This window comes from Balaenoptera physalus (assembly GCF_965194825.1).
Source record: "Balaenoptera physalus genome assembly, chromosome: 7".
Lineage (NCBI taxonomy): Eukaryota > Metazoa > Chordata > Mammalia > Artiodactyla > Balaenopteridae > Balaenoptera > Balaenoptera physalus.
This window is the reverse complement of record NC_138886.1, coordinates 8,897,891-8,923,856: the sequence shown is the minus strand read 5'-3', so window position 1 is coordinate 8,923,856 and position 25,966 is coordinate 8,897,891. Positions and strand designations below refer to the sequence as shown.

The following is a 25,966-nucleotide window of genomic DNA, read 5'->3' as shown; positions in this document are numbered from 1 at the left end:
GTGGCCCGGGGGTTGGGGACCCCAGTTCTAGATCCTTCAGTTAAGTTCTGTTGGTGGTAACTCTTAGTTTTTGTTGATCCAAAAAGTACTATGTTTTCATTTTTGAAAGATTGTTTGCTAAGTATACAATTCTAGGTATAAGATTATTTTCTCTCATCACAGTAAGGCTATTATATCATTAATGATATTATTTCATGCTATTATTGTTATCATTGTTCCCGTTATTGCTGTTGTACAGTCAGGAGTTAGTATCACTGTCATTCCATGGTGGATTATCTGACTTCTGTCTGCTTTTAAATTTTTTTTTTTTAATTTCTTTTTTTATTTATTTTTGGCTGTGTTGGGTCTTCATTGCTGTGCGCGGGCTTTTCTCTAGTTGCGACGATCAGGGGCTACTGTTCGTTGCAGTGCACAGGCTTCTCCTTGGGGTGGCTTCTCTTGTTGTGAAGCACAGGCTCTAAGCACGTGGGCTTCAGTAGTTGTGGCACGCAGGCTCAGTAGTTGTGGCGCATGGGCTTAGTTGCTCCACAGCATGTGGGATCTTCCTGGACCAGGGCTCGAACCCATGTCCCCTGCATTGGCAGGCAGATTCTTAACCACTGCGCCACCAGGGAAGTCCCCTGCCTGCTTTTTAAAATTTATTTATTTATTTATTTATGGCTGTGTTGGGTCTTGGTTGCTGTGCACGGGCTTTCCCTAGTTGCAGTGAGCAGGGGCTACTCTTTGTTGCGGTGCGTGGGTTTCTCATTGCGGTGGCTTCTCTTGTTGAGGAGCATGGGCTCTAGGTGCGCGGGCTTCAGTAGTTGTGGCATGTGGGCTCAGTAGTTGTGGCTCGTGGGCTTAGTTGCTCCGCGGCATGTGGGATCTTCCCAGACCAGGGCTCGAACCTGTGGCCCCTGCATTCCCAGGCAGATTCTTAACCACTGTGCCACCAGGGAAGTCTCCCCTGTCTGCTTTTAAAATCATCTCATGCTTTGGTGTTCTGAAGTTTCACCAGACTGAATCTAGGTTTTCTTTTCCCCTATCCTGCTTGATATTCACTGTGTTTCCTGAGGATGCTTATCTTTCATCGATTCTGGAAAATTCTAAGCCATCATTATTTGACAATTGTCTTGCTCATATTCACTTTATTATCTTCTAACATAACTGATAAGCATGTGATAGACGTCACTTTTTTTCATTTCCTTGTCTCTGGGATGCTTTTGGGTAATTTTCTTCAAATCTATTTTTTAGCTCACTGATTTCTCTTCAGTTGTATCTAATTTGTTATTTAACCTTTCCAATGAGCTATACACTTAAAATGTATCTGACTCTGCCGCTTGTCTTCTCAGCTTATGGGTTTCTGTTTTTTGATCGTGAGTTCATATTCATTTGGAAGCCTGTCCATGGGAATTCTTTGAGACCTGGGTTGACAGTGAGTTCGTCTCAAGAGGACTTTGCTTTGGCCAAGTACCATAGGTACTATCTACCCAGATCTATTTTAAATTGAAATGTTCAGCTTCTGGGCTTTTGGACCATGCAAATAGTGTGGCCATGTGATGGCCAGACTTTGGCCATGCATCCACTAGGAAAATGTTTTACCCTTCCACCCCGAACCAAGGCAGAGTCAACTTTCCTTGCTGCCTGCCTCTGCAGGGCAGTGTTTTGTTTTTTCTCTAGTCTATCCTTCCCCAAAGATATATTCCTTCTTGGGTCCCAACCTGATGTTCCAATTTGGCTGTCATCCTGCCTGGACCCACGTAGATGCCCCCATAGCTGGTAGTAGCATTAATGTTTACCTACCTCCAGAGATGATTTTCAAAATATTTGTCAGTATGGCATATGCACCAAACCAATCAGAACAGATACAGACTGTACCTGTGCATAACTTCTGAACATTAATTCTAACTTCCTAGGCTTATGTTTCTGCTCCCTTTCTGGCCTCAGATGATTTTCCTGACTTTCTCGCAAGGTTATCTATACATTTAAAAAGGGTATTTTGAATACTTCTCCTAGAAATTTTATATATTTTGTTGCTGATATATTTGGAGATATGTAGTCTATAATATTGCTAGAAATAAACTCCAAGTAAGTTTATTAGGCTTATGCAACAAACATCCAGGAGTAAGCAGTCCAAAGCTGAGACTGTAGCTTAATGTCATACGAGACCTAGGCTCTCTCAATCTTTCTGCTTTGCTGGCCGTGGCAAAGCACTTAAGGAGCACACTCAACTAGAAGTCCTAGTGGACTCTGTAAAACAAAAACAAAATAAACAAACAAAAACTTTTCCAGAAGCCCCACTCAATGACTTCTATAATACGTATTATGGACTAGAAGTTGGTCACATGCCTATGCCTAGTCCAACTACTGGCTAATGAGAACGAGTTTACCACGAAGAGTCTGGACCAATTATGAGCCATTCCCTCCAGTTGGGGTGGAGCTTTTCCTAGGGGTTCCCGGCACAGTGCTTGCCACACAGAGGGCACTGGTCCTTTCATTGAACACTTACTGAGCATCCACTACGAGCCAAAGGCTCTGTGGAGGCACAAAAGGATTTGACACAATCTTTGCTAGACAAGCTGAGATAGGCCAAAGGGTTTAGGACTCGGTATCTGCTCAATTCTTAGCGATTGCCCTAGAGTCCCTAATGCAGATTAACCTGCTCCAGATTATACTGCGCAGCCGCCGGCTCTCTGAGCACGCTCCTGACGCCCCGCCCCAAACGCGAGTCCCGCATGCGCACATCGCTTTCTCTCTGACGCACCCCCGGAAGCACTGGCAGTTTCGGTGGGGGCTGGACCGGGAAGCGTTTCCGGGGGCGGGAGGCGCAGGCTGAGGCGGTCGCGGCGGCGGCGGCGGCTTGAACGGGCCTGGCGCCGGCGGCGGCGGAAAGTATCCCACCGGTGGGCTATGTGAGCGTCGAGGACTTGGCAGGTGTGTCGGAGTCTGGACAACGGGTAGCAAGGGGGCAGGAAGGGAAACCGGAGAGGTATAAGGACTTCTCTGCAGGTCGCGGCGCGCGCACCGCTGGCACCGCGAGGCCCATTACGCCGACCGGGATGCTGAAGCCGCGCGCGGGCCGTTGGAGTCCCGGCACCCCGGCTCCGACCCCTGCGGTCTCCGGCCAGCCCGGCGCGCGTACAGCGACCCCAAGGCCCCTGAGGCAGCATTTCGCCCAAGGTCACCCCGCGGCGGCGGACCTCAGCGGGCCAGAGCGCTTAGAGATCCTGCCCCCCCGTCAGTCCGCTCGCCGGCCTTTCGGGGGCGCCGGGTGGGCGCGGCTTGGCGGCCTCGGGATCGAGTCAAGGCCGGGAGAAAGACTACGCCGGGACTTCGCTGATATCTGCTTCTGTTTACTTCTGTGTTTCACCTTTTTTGCTGTCTGTGTCACCTGTTGTCACCTGCCCTTTTTGCCTCTCAACTCGGCTCCTGTCAACTTTGTATTTCTCTCCACTTTGTCTCTCTCGAACCCATCTCTGAGTATCTGGACCCTGTCTTTATTTGTTTCCATCTTGCTTCTGTGTCTGTTGACCCTGTGTTTCCCTTTTAGTCCTTAACTCTCATTCATGGCCTGCCTGTCCGTCCAGCTTTTTGCCCATCTGTGTTTCTCTCTCTGCCAATCGTGTGTCCTTCTGTCTTGTTTCTGCCTCTCCTAACTGGGTTTCTCTGGGCGGGCCTGCCCTGACCTCTGAGCCATGGAAGGTGACTCATGACCCTGTGAAGCTTCCTGCACGGGTGACAATCTCAGCGACTAGACTGCCGTCTGACCTCAACTCTGACAGGTGTCGCCCAACCTAAGTGTCAAGGTGCAGGAGCTCCTGGAGGACAGAGAGAAGGCCATCTCAGGGCCAAAGTAGCTTGATGAATCCTTGCTTTTTCTTACCGTGGTTTTTCAGGCCTGTCCAGCTCCCTACCTCCCTTTGCTCCATCCACATGGCCTCCAGGGTTCTAAAGAGCCTGCTTTCTGAGTTACAGCTGCTTAACCAGGCCTGTCTCCAGGCTAAGGAAGGGTCTGAGATCCTCTGCCCCTTGGGGCTTATGGAACAGTAGCAGAATTTCTGGGAGAGCTGTATGCTTAGTTCAGAGATTGTGTCACTGTGTACAGTTAAATTATGAGAAACATAATAATTTGGGGTTCTTCATTCTTTGCTTTACAAAAGTATTCACTGGAGAAATAAGCCAGACACAAAAGAACAAATATTGTATGAGTTCACTTATATGAGGTATCTAAAATAGGCAAATTCATGGAGACAGAAAGTGGAGTATAGTTTACCAAGGGCTGAGTGGGAGGAGGGAGTGGAGAGTTTAATGGATACAGAGTTTTAGTTTGGGATTATGAAAAAGTTCTGCAAATGGATAATAGTGATGGTTGCACAACAACATAAATGTACTTAATGCCACTAATTGTACACTTCAAATTGTTAAAATGGTAAATTTCATGTTAGGTATATTTTTACCAAAAAAAAATTGCTAAGTGTAGATTCCTGGAACTAACAAGCTCTATGAAAAATGTGACTTTAAAAATTGATTCTGTAGCTTTTAGGAGCATTTAGTTGAACTTAACGTTTCTTGATACCCGCTCTCCACAGCCAAGGTCCTTAGAAAAGGAGTTTGGTTGAAAGAATTTAGTTAAAAATTTGTACTTGTAGCAGGTTCCCACCCTGGCTGTCCCTCCATATTCATTGGATTCAGGGCAGGAATCTGCTGCCCAAGCAGAAAATTTGAGGAAGATTTTAACTTTTCACATGAAGAAAACTCTTAGGGTTGGAAAAATAGTCTTTTTATTATAATAATGAAAAATTATGTTATTTTCTTGTGTGTTTTCTAATGGGGGAGGCTTTTGTTTTATGTTCTCTCATCTAAGTTATTGGTTTGTTTGTAAGCTAGTTTATCAAGGTTTCTTATAAGGTGTAGCAGCTGAATTACTACCATATTGAATCCTAGATACCATCGATTATTTTATGTACCACCAAAGGAAGAGAAAACACTGCCAATTAAGCTATTACATACGCTTCTTTACATTTTTAAACTTATTTAGACTTCTTTTTTTTTTTTTGGTTGCGCCGGGTCTTCGTTGGGGCGGGCGGGCTCCTTGGTTGCAGCATGCGAACTCTCAGCCACGGCATGCACGTTGGATCTAGTTCCCCCACCAGGGATTGAACCCAGGCCCCCTGCATTGGGAGCGCAGAGTCCAAATCACTGCGCCACCAGGGAAGTCCCTAGACATTTTAAAATGATACTCTAGTGTATGTGTAAAAAGAAGAAAAGTGAAATAAATTGGTTAAAGTGTTCATTAACCTTCTTAACCTTCCTACTCTTGAATACTTTTCAATTCAGAGTTGCATCCATGCTTTTCCACAATGTCATCTTTTGTGCCATCAGAAACGTTGATGAGGCTCTCAGGAATCCTCTATCATTGTCTTAGGCAGAGACAACTGTTATAACTTCCGCCTGGACATCACATCCTGATTTCAGAAATTTAAAAATGTGCCTCTTATAATCAGTTGAATATAGTTCTATATTATTTTCATGAACTTTTCCTTTTTACCTTATGTTTGCAATTAGAATAGAAAGAGACTTCTGTCTTATTTGTAACATACTGAGGAAAAAAACTTTTTTATTTTGTTGGTATGTAGAACATACATACCAGCAAATGCTGTTTCTTCCTTCTGCTTTCTTGATTGAGCTTCTTATCCGGAATTCTAATGAATATGAGGGTGCAGTTAAAAACATTTCCTTGGCTTTATTGTAACGTAATGGCAGGATGACTGATAACTGGGGAGTTAGTGGTTAGAACAATAACTTCTCTTTTGAATCGCAAAGAATTTACCACAAAGGACCATTTGCCCTGAAGTTTTTAAGTAAACATTCAGCTGTGGCATGAATTAAACTTCACAAAGTAGGTAGCTTGTTTTTTAAAAACCCTAAAATAGGTTTTACTAAGTTCTTTGGCTACAGTGTTCCAATTAGAAAACATAGGGGTATTGATTGATAATGGTCTGGAGGCCAAAAACACTTTTGCAAAGGATAGTTTAGTTCTGCAAAATTACATAGGTATCGACCAGTGTTGGTTTCCTATTTTTGACAGATGTACCATGGTAATACAAGATGTTAAAATTAAAAGAAAACTGGCTGACAGTCATATGGGAACTCAACATTTTTTGCAACTTTTCTGTAAAACTAAAATTATCCCGTAATTAAAAGTTTATTTAAAAAATACAAAGGCAGAAGCTAAGAAGGTGCAGAAATAAAGCTAATATAACCAAAAAATATCAATCGTGATTAATTTTCTTTCTGCCACTCACCCACAAGTATAGTATTTATTAGCAAGGCACTGGTACACAGTGAATAGCATCAGCATCTCTTACATTTTCAACGTGATTTTTCTTTTCAGAAATCAATGTGATTTTAATTTGAAACAAAACTAAGAAATGGGTTCCTCTTCCTCGTTCATTCATACTGCTTTTTGATGGTCATGGCATAAGGAACTTTATCCCAGGAATACAACTTTGCATTAGGTAAGCTATAAACTTGCTAAAAATGCAGTTTTTTAAATTATTTACTAAAATGGTTTCTTTTTCAGTAAAAAATAATAATGTAGTTGTACTTAATTGCCCTAGACTGGAAAGGTTCTTTTACTTCTCTTCTGAGGAGTATATATTGCACATTTTAAGGCCAATCACTGCCATACTTTGTACTGTTAGAGCATTTAAATTCCAAGAAATTTTCTGCTAAGTGACTTTTTTTTTTTTTTAACTTAGAAAAATATTAGATTTGGAATTACGCTTCTGTTTGAATCCTGACATACCACTTCTGAGATATGTGACCTTGGACAGATCTTTTAACCTTCTTGAGCTTTAGTTTAACTCGTGAGTGTGATGATACAGGGGTATTGCCAGACCCAAATTTACATAGTCTGCTTTGTGAACTGTAAAGCATTTGACTAAAGTATTTTTGTACGCATGGGGTGTTGGTATTATTGTACATTTGTGCCAGTCGAGAGATTTAATAAAGTAATATTTACTGTGTTAAAATGTGCTCTCTACAGTAAGCATGCAAATTACCATGTGCCGTGGTTAAGAAATCTCTGGAGGGCTTCAAGAAGTCACTCGTGGGTCGGCTTCCCTATTATATTGTTGTCCTCTGTGTTTTTAGGATATGTAATTGGTATTTAAATAGTGTATAAAACTTGACATACAATTCCTCAGCTGAATAATAAATACAGGCTACTTTTAAACTCGTCAGAGTTGGAAGGGATCTTGGAGGTCATCTAGTTCAGTGATTCTATTATTATTATTAATTTATTTTATTTTGGCTGCGTTGGTTCTTTGTTGCTGCACACGGGCTTTTCTCTAGTTGGTGGCGAGCGGGGCTACTCTTCATTGCAGTGCACGGGCTTCTCATTGCGGTGGCTTCTCTTGTTGCGGAGCACAGGGTCTAGGCACGTAGGCTTCAGTAGTTGTGGCACGCAGGCTCAGTAGTTGTGGTGCACCGGCTTAGTTGCTCCGCGGCATGTGGGATCTTCCTAGACCAGGGCTCAAACCCGTGTCCCCTGCATTGGCAGGTAGATTCTTAGCCACTGCACCGCCAGGGAAGCCGTAGTTCAGTGATTCTTTAATATTTACCCTTTGTCCTCTGCTTTAAAAAAAAGCCAGATAATCTCAGTGAAGGATGGAAGGAGTTAGCTGGGATTGGTGTGTTTCTTTTAGAACTGTTACTATTGGATTTTTTTTTTTTAACTTTGCAAGGTGACATATAAAATTGCTAGTACTTCATTAAGTCTGAAGATGGTGAATAATTTGCTCTGGAGTTTATGAATGTGTTGTACATTGTAGATTGTTTCAGGTATTTATTTGTGAAAATACTCATCTTTACCTTCCATACTGTCTCATCTCTCAGACTGTATTGGGCCTGAGCAAGTGTTTTGAATTTAAATTCCAGGTTCACTGCTTACTGGTTATATGACCTTAGGCAAGTAGTTTAGCCTCTTTGTCTATTTCTTATTCTATACAATAGGAATAAAAAGTATCTATCCAGTGGGTTGTTATGAGGATTAAATGAGAATACAAAAAGTGCTTTGCACAGAGTCTGTTACAATACATGTGTTAAATACATGGTGGATGTTGTTACCTCTTCTACTAATTATGACATTTTCCTAGTTACCCAGTTGGGATTGGTAACTAGTTTACCTTGCATCACTCTATTTTTTAAAACTGCTTTATTGAGACATAATTCATAGGTAGTTAAGAAGTTTTTTTTAGTATATTTAATGGGTTGTATATGCATCACCACAACTTAATTTTAGAATTTTTGTCTCTCCTTTTAAAAAAAACCAATTTGCAGTCACTCCTCGCCCTGTAGTTCCTTGCAGCCGCTGATTTACTTTTTGTCTCTGGATTTCCCTATTCTGGACATTTCATGTAAATGAAATCACACAAGATTTAGCCTTTTGTGTCTAACTTCTTTCATTTGGCCCAGTGTTTCAAGGCTCAGCCATGTTGTCGTATCTATCAGTACTTCATTCTTTTTTATTGCCAAAAGAATGGCATAATACATATAGTATGTAATAAAATGGAATAATATTCCATTTTATAGATATACCACATTCTATTTATCCAGTCATCAGTTGAGGACATTTGGGTTGGTTCCACTTTTTGGCCATTATGAATAATGCTGCTATAGACATTCATGGATAAGTTTTCTGTGGACATCATATATTTTCATTTCTCTTGGGTATATACCTAAGAGTAGAATTGTTGAGTTACGTGATAACTCTGTTTAACTTTTTGAGGAGCTGCCAAACTGTTTTCCAAAGTGGCTGCCCCGTTTTACATTCCCACCAGCAATGTATAAGGGTTCTAATCCTTCCATATCCTCTCCAGCACTTGTTAGTGTCTGTCTTATTTATCATAGCCATCCAAGTGGGTGAAAAGTGATGTCTCATTGTAGTTTTGATTTGCATTTCCTTAATGAATAATGATAGTGAACATCTTTTGTATGCTCTTTTGTGTATCTTCTTTGGGGAAATGTCTATTCAAATCCTTTACCCATTTTTCATTTGGGTAGTCTTTTTATTATTGAATTTTAAGAGTTCTTTATGTATTCTGGATACAAGTCACTTATCAATTATATGATTTGAATGTATTTTCTCCCATGTTGTAGGTTATCTTTTCATTTTCTTTTTTAATAGATCTTTATCGGAGTGTAATTGCTTCACAATACTGTGTTAGTTTCTGTTGTACACCAAAGTGAATCAGCCATATGCATGCATATATCCCCATATCCCCTCCCTCTTGAGCCTCCCTCCCATCCTCTCTATCCCACCCCTCTAGGTCATCACAAAGCACTGAGCTGATCTCCCTGTGCTCTGCTGCTGCTTCCCACTAGCTAATTATTTTACATTCGGTAGTCTTTTCATTTTCTTGATAGTATTATGTGTACCTTGGGCCACTCTTGCATCTTCCTGCCTACCCAGTCAGTCCCATCAATTCTGTTTTCCATACCCACTGTTATTTTCATTGCCTCAAACCTAGAGCATATTTACTGAAATCTTAGAATTGACCTTTATTTCAGACTTGCTCCTGCTTTAAGACCATCAACAGATTGTCCTTTCTGAACATATTTCACAGCATGTCACACAGAAGTTTTCAGTGCTGCCTCCAGTGCCCACATTTAAAGCTCAAACTCAGCCTTCAGCAGGATAGTACCAGTCATTCCTTCCAGATTTATCTCTCACCACTCCCTGTCACTTGTAGGAGGAAGCACAGGTAATGATGTACATGCCACTAGCAGTGGTCTTGAATGGAAAAGAGCTTTTGAGAGGGCCTTCTGGTGGTAATTTTATCATAAAATAGGATCTTGCCCTCAGTGTGATGGTACCAGTAACTCAATTTTTTCAATGTGTCACACTCATAATACATTCAACCTACAAGAGATTAAAATAAACCAGAATGCCATGTGGTTTATAATGTTTCTTTCTGTGTTAATAAGTGAGATAGGCTTACAGTTTTTTCTTTGTTGTCCAGTTTTGATAGCACGGTTTTATAAAAAATAATTAGCAAATTTTCTCCTATCTTTGTTCCCTTTCTCCCTTCTTCCCCTTCTGAAACAGTTTATATAGCATAGGAATTAGTTGTAAAGAATTTTCCCGTTGTGCTTTGGGCAGTGATTTGATTATGTTTTATCATTTCTCCATAGTTACTGATCTGTTAGATGTCTATATTTTTCTATAAAGTTTTTATCAATGAGACTTTAAAATTTATTAGGGGAAAATTGTTTTCTGTTTTAAAAAGTTTCTATCATGTGATTATATTTCATTTCTTATTCCTAATTTTGTGAATTTGACATTTTTAGATTTATTATTGTGTAATCACCTGTAATCAAATGAGCTCGTGTATGCATTTCTGCTTTGGGGGATTTATTGATGCTCTCTGTGGCCACTTATATGATCATTTATGTAAATGTCCTATGGAAACTGAAAAAGAAGATGTATTATTTGTAGGATATAGAGGTTGTATGTTTCAGTTAAATTAGCATTATTAATGATAACCAGTCTAAACCTCTAGATCCAAATTATCTTTTGCCTTATTGATTTATTAAAGATTAAAAGAGGGACATTTATATTTCTTACTATAATTATGTTTCTGTCACTTTTGTGTTTTTTTTTTTTTGAAAACTGTACTGCATTTACATATACAAGTTCACAAGGTAACCCTCATGTGAATTATAGAATTCATCAATTATCAATAAACTTTCACCTCATTTGATGCTTTTTACATTGAACTTACTTTGATATTAATATTGTTGTCTGAAATTTTTTTGTTTTCATGTACCTGTTCTTTTTACTTTTGACCTTTTTTGTGATGGATTCTATTCACTTTTCTATATCTAAAAAAGTACTTCACCTTCATTTTGAGAGATATTTTGATTGGGTATAGAATTCTAGGTTGATAGTTTTTTCTTTCAGCACTTTAAAGATGTCTGCTGTCTTGCATTGTCTCCTTTCTCCTGGCTGGCATTGTTTCTGACAAGAAGCTTGCAACCTTTCTTACCTTTGGTCCTCTGTACACAATGAATCTTTTTTCCCTGGCTGCTTTTAAGATTTTCTCTTTGTTACTAGTTTTCAGTGATTTGATTATGATATGCCTTGGTATAGTTTTCTTCATACTTCTTGTGCTTGGGGTTTGTCGAGCTTCTTGGATCTGTGGCTTTATAGTTTTTATCAACTTTAGGAAGATTTTGGCTGTTATTCAAATAAATTTTGGGCTTTATACCCTCCCACTCCTTCAGAGACTCCCAATTTTGTGCCTTGAAGTTGTCCCACAACTCACTGATACTCTTTCCCCCCTTCTTGTTTTCTTTGTTTTTTTCAGCTTTTTTCTATTTTAGGTTGTTTGTGTTGCTGTGTTTTCAAGTTCACTAATCTTTTCTTCATGTTAATTCTTTTGTTATTCCCATCCAGTGTTTGTCTGTAGAAGTTCAATTTGGGTTTTTTTGTTTGTTTGTTTGTTTTCCTGTCTACCTACTATGCTTAATTTTCCTCCATTTTCTTGAACACATGGGATGTAGAATTTTCTACCAGTTGTATAAGTTTGTCATTTCTGGGTCTGTTTCTGTTGATCAGTTTTTTTCTTTTTTCTCTCTCCTTAATATGGGTTATATTTTCCTGCTTCTTTGCATCCCAGGTGATTTTTTTTTTTTTTTTAATTGAATGCCAGACATGAATTTTACCTTGTTGGGTTCTGGATTTTTTTGTATTACGTGAATATCCTTAAGCTTTGTTCTGGAACACAATTAAGTTATTTGGAAATATTTTACTCCTTTTGAGGCTTGTTTTTAAGCTTTGTTTAATGGGACCAGAACTGCATTTTGTCTAGGGCTAATTTGTCCCCACTGCTGAGGCAAGACTCTTCTGAATACTCAAGGCTTTACACTCAGGCAAGTTTTCTTCTATTAACTATTTTATTTGATTATTCCTTCTACTCCATTCGTTTTGTTATTTCTTTCAAGGATGCTAATTAGCCATATGTTGGATCTCTGTTCTCTGTTCTCCTGTTCTGTTATCTTCTCCCTTGCTGTTTTCATATTTTTATCCTCCTTCATAAAAGTTCCTCAAAGTGCCTTGCACATCATTGATTCCATTTTCTATAGTTGCAATTCTGCTCCTTATTGCCTGTTTAAATTTTTGCTCTATTTTAGTTTCCTTACATCTTGTCTTTAATTCAGTTGGCTCTTTTTTTCATATCATTCTACTGTTTTGTCTTATCTTCCTTAAACTTCATTCATGGAGACTGCGTTTTCATGTTTGTGGAAATCAGTTTAATAATGCTATCTAAACTGTACTCTTTGTTTACACTTTACTATTTTCTTTTTCTTGGTTATTGTAGAATCTATTTACAGACCCCATTTATTTACAGAATAAAACTATGTTGGGAAACATTTTGTTTGGGTCTGAAAATTTCCCCCTTTTTGGGAAGATTATTTTGGGGTCCTTCACTGTATACCTGAATGCTGTTATAATCAACTCTTAGCTCTTTTGCTGGAGGATGGGCTGACTATATGGACACCAGGGTTAGCTTGAGTAAAATGGCTGGGGCTGGAGGCTAGGTCTGAGGCATTGTTAGGAGAGTTTGAGCACTTTCTTCTGTGTTGGTGAAATTGTTTTACCAGGGGCCTATTTTTGTCTCCTTGGCCCAGCTGGCAAAGGATGGGCTATGTTTTTGCCTCCTTCCTGGAGCTACCCTCTCATGTCAGGTCTTTAAAAATTTTCTGCTGAGGCAGTGTGCAACCTTTGGTATCCCAATGCAGCCATCTCTGAATGTTGCCACTATTGCAAGACCTTTCCTGTGGTCTGCCCTGCCTTTTTAGCTGCAGGCCTTCCAAATGAACAGGTATCCATTGGTCCTCTGTCAGGATTACTGCTACCAGAATTGCCTGGTATAGCAGGTGGAGTTGCCAGGTCAGTGTCTCCCTTTATCCTGGCCCCATCTCCACTATATCCTTAATTTAAATTTGTTGCATATAGATAACTCTGATCCCAATTTTTCAGGCTAGTTTTTCTGTATTTCTTAGATTTTTTGGTTAGGATGTAGTAGATGGGAAGGATTATATGCTGCTCTCAAGTCTTCCTCTTACTCTGGTGACACCAAAATCTATAGTGACAGGATATATAACTTTAGAGTATACCAGGTTCCTGCCTCTGAATTCCTCTTGGATTTGTAATCTTTCATGGTGCTTTTATCAGACTTTGCGTTGAATAACAGGATTGTATGTGTATGCACGTTTTTTATCTCCCTACCAGATTATAAGCTCGGGACAGTGACATTCCTTCATCATCTTAGAAGTCTCCCACAGTACTTTGCATATAGTGTTTTATGTTGTGGGGTTTTTAAAAAAATTTTTTAGTGAGTTAATTACTTTTATGAAACTCTTAACAATTGGAATGGTAACTGTACTATTAATATAGGTCACAACTGCCTGTGAGTTTGTAAGTATTGCTTATATAGCAGGAAAACCTGTAGGAGAGGTTTAGGTTTTGCATGTTACAAGGTGAGGGAATATGTAGAAGTGCCACATTCACTCAAATTTAAGGGTAGAGGTCAGATACTTACTAAATTACAAAGACTGTTACCACCTTGACACGGTTAAAAATAAAGTTACATGACATTTTTTCCAGTTTTTTTTTTTTTTAATGTATGGTAAAAAATAAATATCATTCAATTTGCCACTTTAACCATTTTCAGGTGTACAATTTAGTGACATTAATTATACCCCAATGTTGTGCAATCAGCACCACTTTCTAGTTCCGAAATATTTTCGTTACCCCAAATAGAAACTCTATCCATTAAACAGTAACTCCCCATTTCTCACTCACCTGAGCCCCTGGTAACCTCTAATCTACTTTCTCTGAATTTGCCTATTCTAGATATTTCACATAAGTAGAATTATACATTTGTACTTTGCATCTGGCTTACATAAATGTTCAGCATGTTGTTTTAGTGTAACGTTTTCAGTGTTCATCCATGTTGCAGCATATATCAGAACTTCATTCCTTTCTGTTTGTGTTCTCTATGTGTCTTTTCAGTATAATTGATTTATAATATTGTTAAAGTCCTCTATTTCCTTATAGATCTTCTGTCCTATTTTTCTATCCATTATTGAAAGTGAGGTATTGAAGTCTCCACCTGTTTTGTAGATGTCTATGTTTCTCTCTTCAATTCTGTTCATATGTATTTCTTTTGTTAGGTGCATATATGTGGGGTTTTTTTAATTTTTTATTTATTTATTTATTTATGTCTATGTTGGGTCCTTGTTGCTGCGCATGGACTTTCTCTAGTTGCGGCGAGCGGGGGCTACTCTTCGTTGCAGTGCGTGGGCTTCTCATTGTGGTGGTTTCTCTTGTTGTGGAGCATGGGCTCTAGGCACACGGGCTTCAGTAGTTGTGGCTCGCAGGCTCTAGAGCGCAGGCTCAGTAGTTGTGGCACACCGGCTTAGTTGCTTAGTGGGATCTTCCTGGACCAGGGATTGAACCTGTGTCCCCTGCATTGGCAGGCAGATTCTTATACCCTGTGCCACCAGGGAAGCCCTAGGTACATATATGGTTTTAATTGTCATGTATTCTTGATAGAGTGATCCTTTTTGACTTAAAATCTATTTTGTCTGATAATAATATAGTCACCGCAGATCTTTCTGTTTCTCTTTGCATGAAATACCTTTTCCATTATTTTACTTTCAACATCTTTGTGCCTTTGTATCTAAAGTGAGTCTCTTATAGACAACATACAGATAAACCATGTTTTTTTATCCATTCTACCAGTCTCTTGCCTTTTAATTGGAGAGCTTAATCCATTTACATATGAAGTAATTTACTGATAAAGGAGGATTTATTTCTACCACTTATTTCTAGCTATCTTCTGTGTATCTTACATGTTTTTTGTTCCTCAACTCCTCCCTTACTGCTTTTTAATTGAGATTTTTGTTTTGTTTTTGTATACAGTTTTGATTCCCTTCTTTCCTTTTCATGTATATTTTTAGTTATTTTCCTAGTAGTTACCTTGAGGTTTACAATTAACATCTTAAACTTAGCTAGTTTCAATAGTATACGAACTCTGCTCCTCTACATCTCCATCCCTCCCTCTTCATATTGTTATTGTCACTGATTACATCTTAATACATTGTGTGCCTAATAACATAGATTTATAATTATTGTTTTATTCATTTGCCTTTTAAATCATTCAGGAAAAAAAGAGGAGTTGTAAACCAAAAGTATAATATCAGCTCTTATATTTACCTATGCTGTTACCTTTACCAGTAGTCTTTATTTCTTCATATGGCTTTGAATTATTATCTAGTGTTCTTTTATCTCAGCCTGAAGGACACCTTTATCATTTCTTGTAGAGGAAACCTATTAGTAACAAACACCCTTAGCTTTTGTTTATCTGAGAATGTCTTAATTTCTCCTTCATTCTTAAAAGGATAGTTTTGCGGGTGTAGAATTCCTGGTTGACAGATCTTTATCAGAGCACTTTAAATATGTCCTGCACTGCCTTCTGAGTGCCGTGGTTTCTGATGAGCAGTTAGCTGTTGGTCTTACTGAGGATCCCTTTTGTGTGATGAGTGGCTACTTTCTTGCTACTTTCAAGATTCTCCATTGTCTTTGGCTTTCCACTATTTGACTTACAGTGTATCTCATGTGGATCTCTTTAATTTTATCTCCTTGGAGTTTGTTAAGCTTCTTGGATGTGTGAGGTTTATGTCTTTCATCAAATTCAGGAAGTTTTCAATCATTATATCATTTAATATCCTTTCTATTCTTTTTTCTCCTTCTGAGACTCTGATTTGCATGTTGGTATATATTTGGTTTTCCATAGGTACCTCAGATTGTGTTTCTTTTTCTTCATTCCTAATACTCCTCAGACTGGATATTTCAATTGCTTTACATTTGAGTTTGATGAATTTTTTTCCTTTTGCCTGCTTAAATCTGCCATTGGACTCCTTATTATGAATTTTTAATTTCAACTTGTATTTGTTTCCTTGGTCTGCCATAATAAAATACCACAGGCTAGGTGACCTAAGCAACAAAAATTTATTTTTTCACAATTTTAGAGGCTAGAAGTCTGAGATCAAAATGTTGGCAGATTTGGTTCCTCCTGAGGCCTTTCTCTTTGGCTTGCAGGTGCCAACTTTTCACTGTGTCTTCACATTGCACGCATGCCTGATGTCTCTGTCCAAATTTCATTTCTGATAAGAATACCAGTCAGCTTGGATTAGGTCCCACCCTAACAACCTCGTTTTAACTTAATTACCTTTTTAAAGGCCCTAAATCCAAATATAGTCACATTCTGGAGTACTGGGGATTAGGGCTTTAACATAGGAATTTTGGAAGGATACAACTCAGCCCATAATACAGCTTACACTTTTCAGCTCCAGAATTTCTATTTGGTTACATTTTATAATTTCTGTCTCTTTATTGCCATTGTTCTCCTGATTTTATTTAGTTCTTTGTTCATAGTTTTCTTTAACAATTTGAGCATATCCAAGACAGTTGACTTTAACAGCTTTGACTAGCACTTAACAATGTCTGGAATTCTTCAAGGATAGTTTCTAATTTTTTTCCTGTGAATGTACCTTATTTTCCTTTTTCTTTGTTTACTTTGTAATTTTTGGTTCAGAACTGGATATTTTTAGTGTTCTAATGTGGTAGCCCTTGAAATCAGATTCTTCCCCTCCTAGGGGATTTTTTTTGTTTCTTGTTGATGGCTGCAGTTGTCTGTATGGTGATTTTTTTCTAAACTGTTTTGCAAAGTCTGTATTCCTTGTTGCATATAGTCACAGAAGTTTCTGTTGCTTTATCTATGTGATAGGCTGTGTCCTGACAGAGATTTCCTTAAATATTTGGGCCCAAGGAATGGGGAGTGGTGTTTGTATTTTAAAATCTTCCAGTGGATGCTACTGGGAAAACCACTGCAGCCTGAGGGGCCAAGAAAAAGCTGTGTGGGTTCACCAGACTGGCCAAGATGCAAAACCCCAAATTTTTGGACAGTGTTGTTCTTGCCACCCTGGCATGAGCCAGGCACTCTTGGAAATTGGGCCACTGTCCTGCAAATTGTGGCAGAGCCGAGGAATGGGGATTATTGCTGGTTTGCAGCACGCTGCTCTCTTAACGAGGTTTAGCAGCCTCTTTCATCAAGCATTGAATTGGTTGCTGTAAGTGTCTGATCAGATTACAGAATTCGGAAATGGTTTATTCTGATCATTTTAACAGTTTACTAGTTGTTTTAGTGGAGGGATCGGCACCTAAAGCTTCCTACTCCACCATTTTCTCTAACATCGCTTATGGCGTTTATTTTTATAGAACTGTTTTTAAAAGCCTTATCTCGGTCACATAAAATTCCACAACAGATATTTGAAATCTTGAGGAAAAGATGAGTTATTCAATAAATAGTGTAGGAAAAACAGGCTTGCCATTTTGGAGGGAAAAGGAAAAACTGGATCCTAACCTTCTCCTTATACCAAAGTAAACTCTTTGTATATATATTACTCTTTGTAAATACCTTTTTAAAAAATAGTGCCAGAAATAAAACCTAAATAATTCTTTTTACTTTTTAAAAATAATCTTGGAGTCAGGCATGCCTTTGTGTGTCTAACACAAAATCCTGGGGCCATAAAAGCAAAAATTGGATAATTTACACAAATTTCGAAGTTAATCTGAATTTACAGAAATTACAAATCAATAAGATGAATTGCTCAATTTATTTGAGCAAAGGCTATGACTGATAATATATAGGAAAAACAAATGACCAGTAAACATGAATAGAGTATCAGTCTCATTCATAATGAAAGAAATGTTGATCAAAACAGTGAATCATGGATTATTCACTTAGGAGATTTGCAAACTTTTTTGTCTTGCTTGATAAAGTCCAGCATTGGTAAGGGTGTAGGGGAGTAGACACTGTCATTTACTGTTGGTAGGAGTGTGACTTGGTGCAACCTTTCTGGAAATTAGTTATATACATATATATATATGAATGTCAAACGCATAGTCCTTTGACCCAGCAGTTCCACTGGTAGAGATTACCCTATAGCTTTTTCCAAGGATATGCCAAGATAGTCATAATTTCAAAAACCCAGACAATTGGAATTCTATAAGAAGAGAACTGATTAAATTATCATACATCCACATAGGAGAAAGCTGTATAGCCATTAAGCAGAATGAGTTACCTTTTTTTATGCTAATGTGGTGTCTTAGTCCATTCGGGCTACTATAACAAAGTGTCATAGACTCGGTGGCTTATAAACAACAGAAATTTATTTCTCAGAGTTCTGGAGGCTGAGAAGTCCAAGGTCAAGGTGCCAGCACATTTGGCTTCTGGCGAGGGCCCACTCACTAGTTCATAGACAGCTGTCTTTTCACTGTGTCCTCATATGGCCAAAGGGACAAGGGAGTTCTCTGTTGTCTCTTTCATAAGGGACTAATGAATCTAATTAATCCCATTCGGGAGGGCTCTGCCCTCATGACCTAATCATCCCCCAAAGCAAACACCATCACATTGGGGTAGGGTTTCAACATATGCATTTTGGGGGACATAATCAGTTTATAGTATGTCAAATGTTCTACAAGATACATTGAGTGACAAAAGCTAAGTACAGAATAGAATGTAGGTAATGAGCCCATTTGGGTAGGAATTTTTAAAGGATGTATATGATTTATTCTGATATACACGCAGAGAAGTTTCTAGAAATATATATAGGAGTTTGTTAATGGTGATTTCCTTCCGGGGGAGGTGGGGGACTAGGAATAAATGGTGGAGAGATTTTTTTTTTTTAACAGCATTTTTGTAAATTTTTTATGCGTATGTTTTATTCCCCCCTTCCTTTTTTCAAATAGCTAAAATCAAAATTCTTTACTGATGAGAGCAGAGAATCCAGATGTAGTTCTCAGAATTTACATACCTCTAGTCTATATACATTTGTGTAGTTAACTTTTCCTTTTGAAATTACAAATACCTAAATAATTTATTTCCTGGTCTTATTTTTTTGTTTGTTTTAAATTATTATGAAATGTTTTAAGAGTTATAAACCATAAATTAATACTTCATTCTATAAACACTGCCTTACCTCTTAAAATTATTAATGACTAATCTGGTATTTTAGCATCTTCTTAGAAGAGGCAGTGATGTGATAGGAAAAATAGCATAGGCTTTGGAGTCATAGAGACCTAGATTTCAAATTCCAACGTAATAAAAACTAGCTTTTATTTTAGCCTTAGGAAAGTTACTTGAAATAGTGAACTTAAGAATGTCAGTCCTCTACGTTTGCAGGGTCGTTACAAAGATTAGGTGAAAAAAGGTGTACAGTTCCTGGTATAGGGTTGGCCAAAAATTTCCATGTTACAGAGAAACCCAAACAAACTTTGGCCAACCCAATATATAGTAATTACTCAGGGAACATTAGTTTCTTCTCTTGGCATCTCTCCCTATCTCTGAAAGATAACTTTCAACCTTTGTTGGGTTATCTGCTTCTTTTATCTCATACTTAGAAAATCTGGTATTTAGCAGTGTTTAGATATGGTATTAGACTTAGGTGACAAATAGCACCAATAAATCTGTTGAATTTTTTGGTTTGTTTTAATTTACTATGGAATTATGGGGCCTGAGCATGCTGCAGAGTTCATCTCGTTGATCAGTCTTGTTAGGAATTGTCTCTAATGCTTGACTCATCTCAAAATATATTTACAGTAATGCCACAGGCAATCCCTTATTCTTTGTTATAACTTTATTTTCAGATTGAGTTCATTCAGTAACCAGGACAGTATTTACTATCCTCTTTGTTCTATAACTTTTTAAACAATTTGGAGATCACCCGATAGAATACCTTGCCTTGCCATTTCGTTCTGCTTCACATTATGAGAAGCTCTTAAAGGGCTAAAATGCTGACAGCAACTAGAGAAACCCATATTGTTTGGGACCTCAGCGAGTTCACCCCTGTGGTGCTGAAGGACCAAAGGCCTGACTGTTCTGGCCCCACCTCTTCAGCCCCCTGCCCCCTTAGTGGATTCTAGCCTGGTGGTTTCCTTTCAGTTCCTTGCATTTACCACGATCATTTCTGCCTGAGAGCCTTTACATGTGCTTTTCCTTTTTTCCACAATTCCTTCCTCACCCCAACTTGTCAAATGTGGGTTGAATCTGAGGCCTCTTAAAAATTCTGTCGTTTAGAACAGGTATTGTGTTTGTTTTGACTAGAAATATTTACTTTGTTTTACTTGAGATTTATATAGCTTACAGATATCTCTGGATTCTATTTTCCCACTCATAGACACAGGCGGTATCAAGAGTTAATACCGTAAAGAATGGTGGCTGGTTCCTGCTTTTGGCACACTCGCACCTGCAAGCCTTGCTCTGGGGAATGAATGCTCCACCCACCATGCCCACAGGCCAGGGGACTTTATGGAACTGTGGAACTTGTCTTAGTTTTCTTAGTGATCAATAAGTTTCTCTTTGGGCTGGAATTAGTACTAATTTTTCTTTCTCTTGTAGCACCAAACAAGATTTGTGATGAAATGGAGCCTGGAACAAACTCTTTTCGAGTAGAATTTCCTGATTTTTCCAGCACCATTCTGCAGAAACTGAACCAGCAGCGCCAGCAAGGACAATTATGTGATGTCTCCATTGTTGTCCAAGGCCACATTTTCCGAGCACACAAAGCCGTTCTTGCTGCCAGTTCACCCTACTTTTGTGACCAGGTACTCCTGAAAAACAGCAGGAGGATTGTTTTGCCTGATGTGATGAACCCCAGAGTGTTTGAGAACATTCTCCTATCAAGTTACACGGGACGTCTAGTAATGCCTGCTCCAGAAATTGTTAGTTACTTAACAGCAGCAAGCTTCCTCCAGATGTGGCATGTGGTAGACAAATGCACTGAAGTTTTAGAAGGAAACCCTACAGTCCTTTGTCAGAAGCTAAATCATGGCAGTGACCACCAGTCTCCCAGCAGCAGTAGTTACAATGGCCTGGTAGAGAGCTTTGAGCTGGGCTCTGGGGGCCATACGGATTTCCCCAAAGCCCAGGAACTGAGGGACGGAGAGAATGAAGAGGAGAGCACCAAAGACGAGCTGTCATCTCAGCTCACCGAGCATGAATACCTTCCTAGCAACTCGTCCACGGAGCATGACCGGCTGAGCACTGAGATGGCGAGCCAGGATGGGGAGGAGGGGGCCAGCGACAGTGCCGAGTTCCACTACACCCGGCCCATGTACAGCAAGCCCAGCATAATGGCTCACAAACGCTGGATCCATGTGAAGCCCGAGCGCTTTGAGCAAGCGTGCGAGGGCATGGATGTGCATGCATCCTACGATGAGCACCAGGTCACAGAGTCCATCAACACCATGCAGACAGAGCACTCGGTCCAGCCCTCGGGAGTAGAGGAAGACTTCCACGTCGGGGAAAAGAAAGTGGAAGCGGAGTTTGATGAACAGGCTGATGAAAGCAATTATGACGAGCAGGTGGATTTCTATGGCTCTTCCATGGAAGAGTTTTCTGGAGAGAGGTCGGATGGGAATCTCATTGGGCACAGACAGGAGGCTGCCCTAGCAACAGGCTACAGTGAGAATATTGAAATGGTAACAGGGATTAAAGAAGAAGCTTCCCACCTAGGATTCTCAGCCACCGACAAGCTGTATCCTTGTCAGTGTGGGAAAAGTTTCACTCACAAGAGTCAGAGAGATCGACACATGAGCATGCATCTTGGTCTTCGGCCTTATGGTTGTGGTGTCTGTGGTAAGAAATTCAAAATGAAGCATCATCTCGTGGGCCACATGAAAATTCACACAGGCATAAAGCCATATGAGTGTAATATCTGTGCAAAGAGATTTATGTGGAGGGACAGTTTCCACAGGCATGTGACTTCTTGTACCAAGTCTTACGAAGCTGCAAAGGCTGAGCAGAATACGACTGAGGCTAACTAAAAATAGGATCTGGCCCTTGAGTGGCAGGCACAAAAATAAACTATGGTAATTATGCAAATCTGGGCACAGATGATGCGTGCTACTTGCTATTATGAGAGAAGCTTAAAAAAAAGGAAGATATTTCTGAAAGACCAGCTCTAAGTAGGCCAATTAAAAAATCTTAATTCTTCAAATTTGTATGTTCCAGGCCTGGAATGGGTAATGGGGATAAGTTAGCCCACCTCACCCCTGGCAAGGTAAACCTTCAGGCCCATTGTGAATGAGGCAGGTGGACTTGGTGATAGAGACACCTGCACTTGGAAGTGGACAACAACCCACCAGTTCCATTTCAGGTGGCAGCAGTTTTTGATCACTCATTATTACAAGGTCATATTGGAATTTTATTTTGCTCTTACTATAGACACTTAGGTAATGTGGGTTTGTTTTGGTAGCTGCTTCACTGAATGAGATGCTACTTACGTAATAGCTACAAATAATGTGATTCCTAGGATACTAAGTTGATTAACGGAGCTCTCTTACCTGGGTTTATTCTTTCTAAAGGGTATTTTAACCAAAACTATGGAGATATTAAGAGGGTGACATTCTAAGTAAGAAACAAATAACTTATGGTACAAGCTTCAAATTCTGTAAGATGCCACTGTCACAATGTGTTTCAGACTCTTGATAAGTCAGAGTTTTATATTTTAGTACTAACATTTAGTTTAAACAACTGTTTCTAATTGTAATTCTCTAGGGTGCCAGACATAGGTATTTCTAACTGGTTTGCTGTCCCAAATCCCGTTTAATTGTAGCATCCACACAGTGGGATCTGCTCTGTGGCTAGTAGACATCTAGCCTGCTTTGACTCTGACCACGGTACCATTGGCTGCTCCAGCCGATTCACTCTGTCTTAGATTATGGTGCTTCCTGAAGAGGTCAGTCAATGACCACAGTTATTGGGAAGGAGCCAGAAGTCACGGCTCAGAGTTACCTATGAACTTCAGGAGCTAATAGAGTGCTACAGTGACACTCCAACTGTCAGAATGAGAGTAGCCGAGTAGCGGAATTTTGAGTGTCAGGTTATACTTGGGCGGGACGAGTTGTGGGGTACAATTGCCCAAGAAAAGAGGAGTCTTGAAAATACACTGGTGGGGGAGATACTCGTAGAGGGGTACACTGAGCTAATCCTCCTGGCTCTTTAGGAGTGCTGGAATGTGTTTTAAAAGGCAGAAAGAAAGAGTCCTAATTTTAGGAAGTAGTCCACAGATTCATGCTCTCATGTTATAGATAAAGCTGCGTGAGTTTACAAGTCCTCATAGCTATACCTACCAAAAAAAAAGAAAAGCAGCTATTCTGAGACCTTTTCTGAGGATCACTCAGAGGTTTTAGGTTAAAGAAGAAGCATGTTCAGGATGTTTTAAGCTGTGTAACATACCTGAAGTTGTCACCAGGGTAGGGACAGGGTGCTACTGTTATGTTAATTTTTCCGTAAATTTACCGGCTTATTATTTCTTAGTGGAAACTTTTTTTCCTTAAAATAAAAATAACTTTTCTTGGATTTGGGGTGAAATTTTGTTCTAAAAGTTTGGCTTTGCTCTAAAGTGAGAGACTTTGCTGGCAATGGCCTCTGATCCTCAAGCTCCTACCATCAAGGCATTTACTTGTTAAATGTTGTTTGGAAAGGGGAAAGAAAGACTTACTTACCAGTTAACTCTTGTAATCGAGGTTACAAAACAGGGATGTATTCATTAACACTGTATCATTCTCGATATATAAAAAGCACTTTGTATTTAAAACTTTATTATAAATATATATATATATTGATTTTTTAACCTAGAAACTAGATATTACCTCTTGGTTGTTTGCCACGTTAATATCTTCTCTTAGTGTTGAAACTTCACCAGTTAACAGTCATTTCTCTGTGTACCTAACAGAGAATATAGAGGTGACTTACAATCAAGCTCAATTGCTCCTTCTCTTTTTCTCATGTTAGAAGCAATGGGTTTTAGGTATGATCCTAGCCTTTATATGTGAGGAGAAATTGTTGTATTACTCCTACTAATTTCAGTACTAAGGCAGTGAAGCCATTTTGTTCTGCCAAAAGCTGATCACCCTCTCCCATGGTTATCAGCAAATCATTTTCTGCCTGTTTGGAAGGTTTGATGTGCTGGTTTCTATTAAAGATTATATTCAAATGAGTGTTGGGACACTTGGGAAGAAGAGTCTGAGAGGTAAAATAAAAATATTCTGGAAAAATCATGGTCCTTCAATTATGTTGAGATCAGCACAGCACCCCATCATGAGTAATGGTGAGGAAGAGCTCTTGTTCAGCCAGGACTACTGGGCAGCTCTTTGGTGGTAGTTTTGGAAGCAGTCAGTTGTGCTGGGACTTATTTAATGTGTTATGAAGAGAGGGATATCTTTTATTGAACTCCTTATATGTACATCAGCTACTAAATGTAGAATATAAAATGTAAGTTCCTCACATCTACAGTTTTAAGCTTTTTATGATGGTGGGGTTTTTGTAAAAATTAGAGTTGCTAATCAGGTCAGCCAGACCCTGTGAGGTGGTTGGGCATCTGAAATGTTGGCTGTGTTCAGAGAGGCGGAGGAAGGGGATTGCCTTAGTTTGGATATTAAAAGTGAATCTTTATAAACTTTGCTTTTAGGATTAGGAGATCATACTGTATTACTACCTTTTTTTTTTCCTGCCCACCCTGGGTTGGATAGATAGTCTCTCTCTTTACCCTCAGTACAGCTTTAGAAAATCTTTATCCTTCCCATTGAGTTTGGATAGCAGGGGGTTAACATTTCCAAACAGTCTTTCAGGGATCTTGTCAATGGCCTACAACCAAGGTTATTTGTCCCCTTTGAGTCTTAACTGTGGTTTTTCTCCAGTCCCAGTGGGACAGGGCTTCAAGGCACTACCAGTGGTATTTAATATTAGTACTTATGCTATGCCTTTAATTTAAGATACACACATTGCAATAATCCACTTGGTAAAGTAGGTATCACCGTCTAACTGAGGAAGGACTACGATAGCCTTTCCTCAACTGTGGAGGGTTGTCCTCTGGCACTCTCAGACCCCAGCCTGTTGATTCTGATTTCTAGATCTCACTTTCCTCCAGTCTCTTCTTTTGGACACTACTTTCAAAGAGTCTGCCCAAAAGGGTCTCCTCCGTTCTAGTGGGCATTTGCTGAACTAAACTGACCGTAAGCTGACTTCTAGCTGTTTGGGAAAGCTGCTTAGTCTCAGTGGTCTTCCCACGGAGGCACACACCTCCTCGAGCTGCTGTAGAAGTGAAGTTGGGGCAGGGCAGAAGCAGCAACACTGTGCTTTCCCTGAGGAAGAGGATTTGCTGCAGCCCCCGGGGGGAGGGTGGAGAGGATGCCATCACACCAAAGCCAGGTGTTTGCTTTTATAAGGTCTCTGATAATTAGGAATGCTGAAAACCAAGCAAAATATATCCGCTGCCTCACCCCCAGCCCTCTGTGCCACACTAATTTTGTGATTTAGGTTGCTTTCATGGGTGACTAACTTTGTTCAGTGAAACCAGGGTGTGTGTTTGTTTGGGTTTTTTCTTTGCTACTTATGTGTTTAAAGGTACATGTTTCTTATTTCAAATCTCTACTGATAGTGCCCTATGGGAAGATGCTGGAACACATTTTGCAAATGTGACTTTTTTTTTTTTTTTTTTTAGTTTTGCTTGAAGCCTGTGTCATAATGTCAGTTGCTGCTGCCTTCTTTCCTTTTATGAGGTTCCCAGTGTTTCTTCTAGAAAATTACTTTATTTATGCAAGTCAGGTGACTCTTAGACCACAAAACCATTTGATGATAAATAGATTATCATTAGGTGCATATCTTATTGATATTTTGTGAAATGTTATGCCTGTGTTGCAAAAGTTGAATAGTTTTGTCTTTATATATTGCTGTCTTCAGTGTACAGCATGGTTTTACTTAATTGAATGTTACTGTTTAATATTTTCTTCTTATAGAAGAGACCACGCCCTTTTGTATGACATGTTTTAATAAATGTTATCTGTCAA

General features: G+C 39.3%; 1 protein-coding gene across 2 annotated transcripts; it reads left to right on the top strand.

The window, feature by feature from the left end:
• Positions 1-2,758: 2,758 nt before the first annotated feature.
• On the top strand, positions 2,759-25,966 carry ZBTB43 (zinc finger and BTB domain containing 43). Of its 2 annotated transcripts, XM_082470104.1 has the most exons (3): positions 2,771-2,913; positions 6,374-6,497; positions 20,514-25,966. In XM_082470104.1, exon 3 carries the CDS (start codon positions 20,537-20,539, stop codon positions 21,938-21,940), a length of 1,404 nt encoding a protein of 467 aa, XP_082326230.1. In that variant the 5' UTR covers positions 2,771-2,913; positions 6,374-6,497; positions 20,514-20,536; the 3' UTR covers positions 21,941-25,966. The 2 variants fall into 2 exon arrangements, with proteins under 2 accessions (XP_082326229.1, XP_082326230.1); XM_082470103.1 differs by lacking the exon at positions 6,374-6,497 and having other exon boundaries at positions 2,759-2,913.

Coding starts and splice junctions, on each gene's coding strand:
- ZBTB43 (XM_082470103.1), top strand. CDS start 20,537: ATGGAGCCTGGAACAAACTCTTTTCGAGTAGAATTTCCTGATTTTTCC.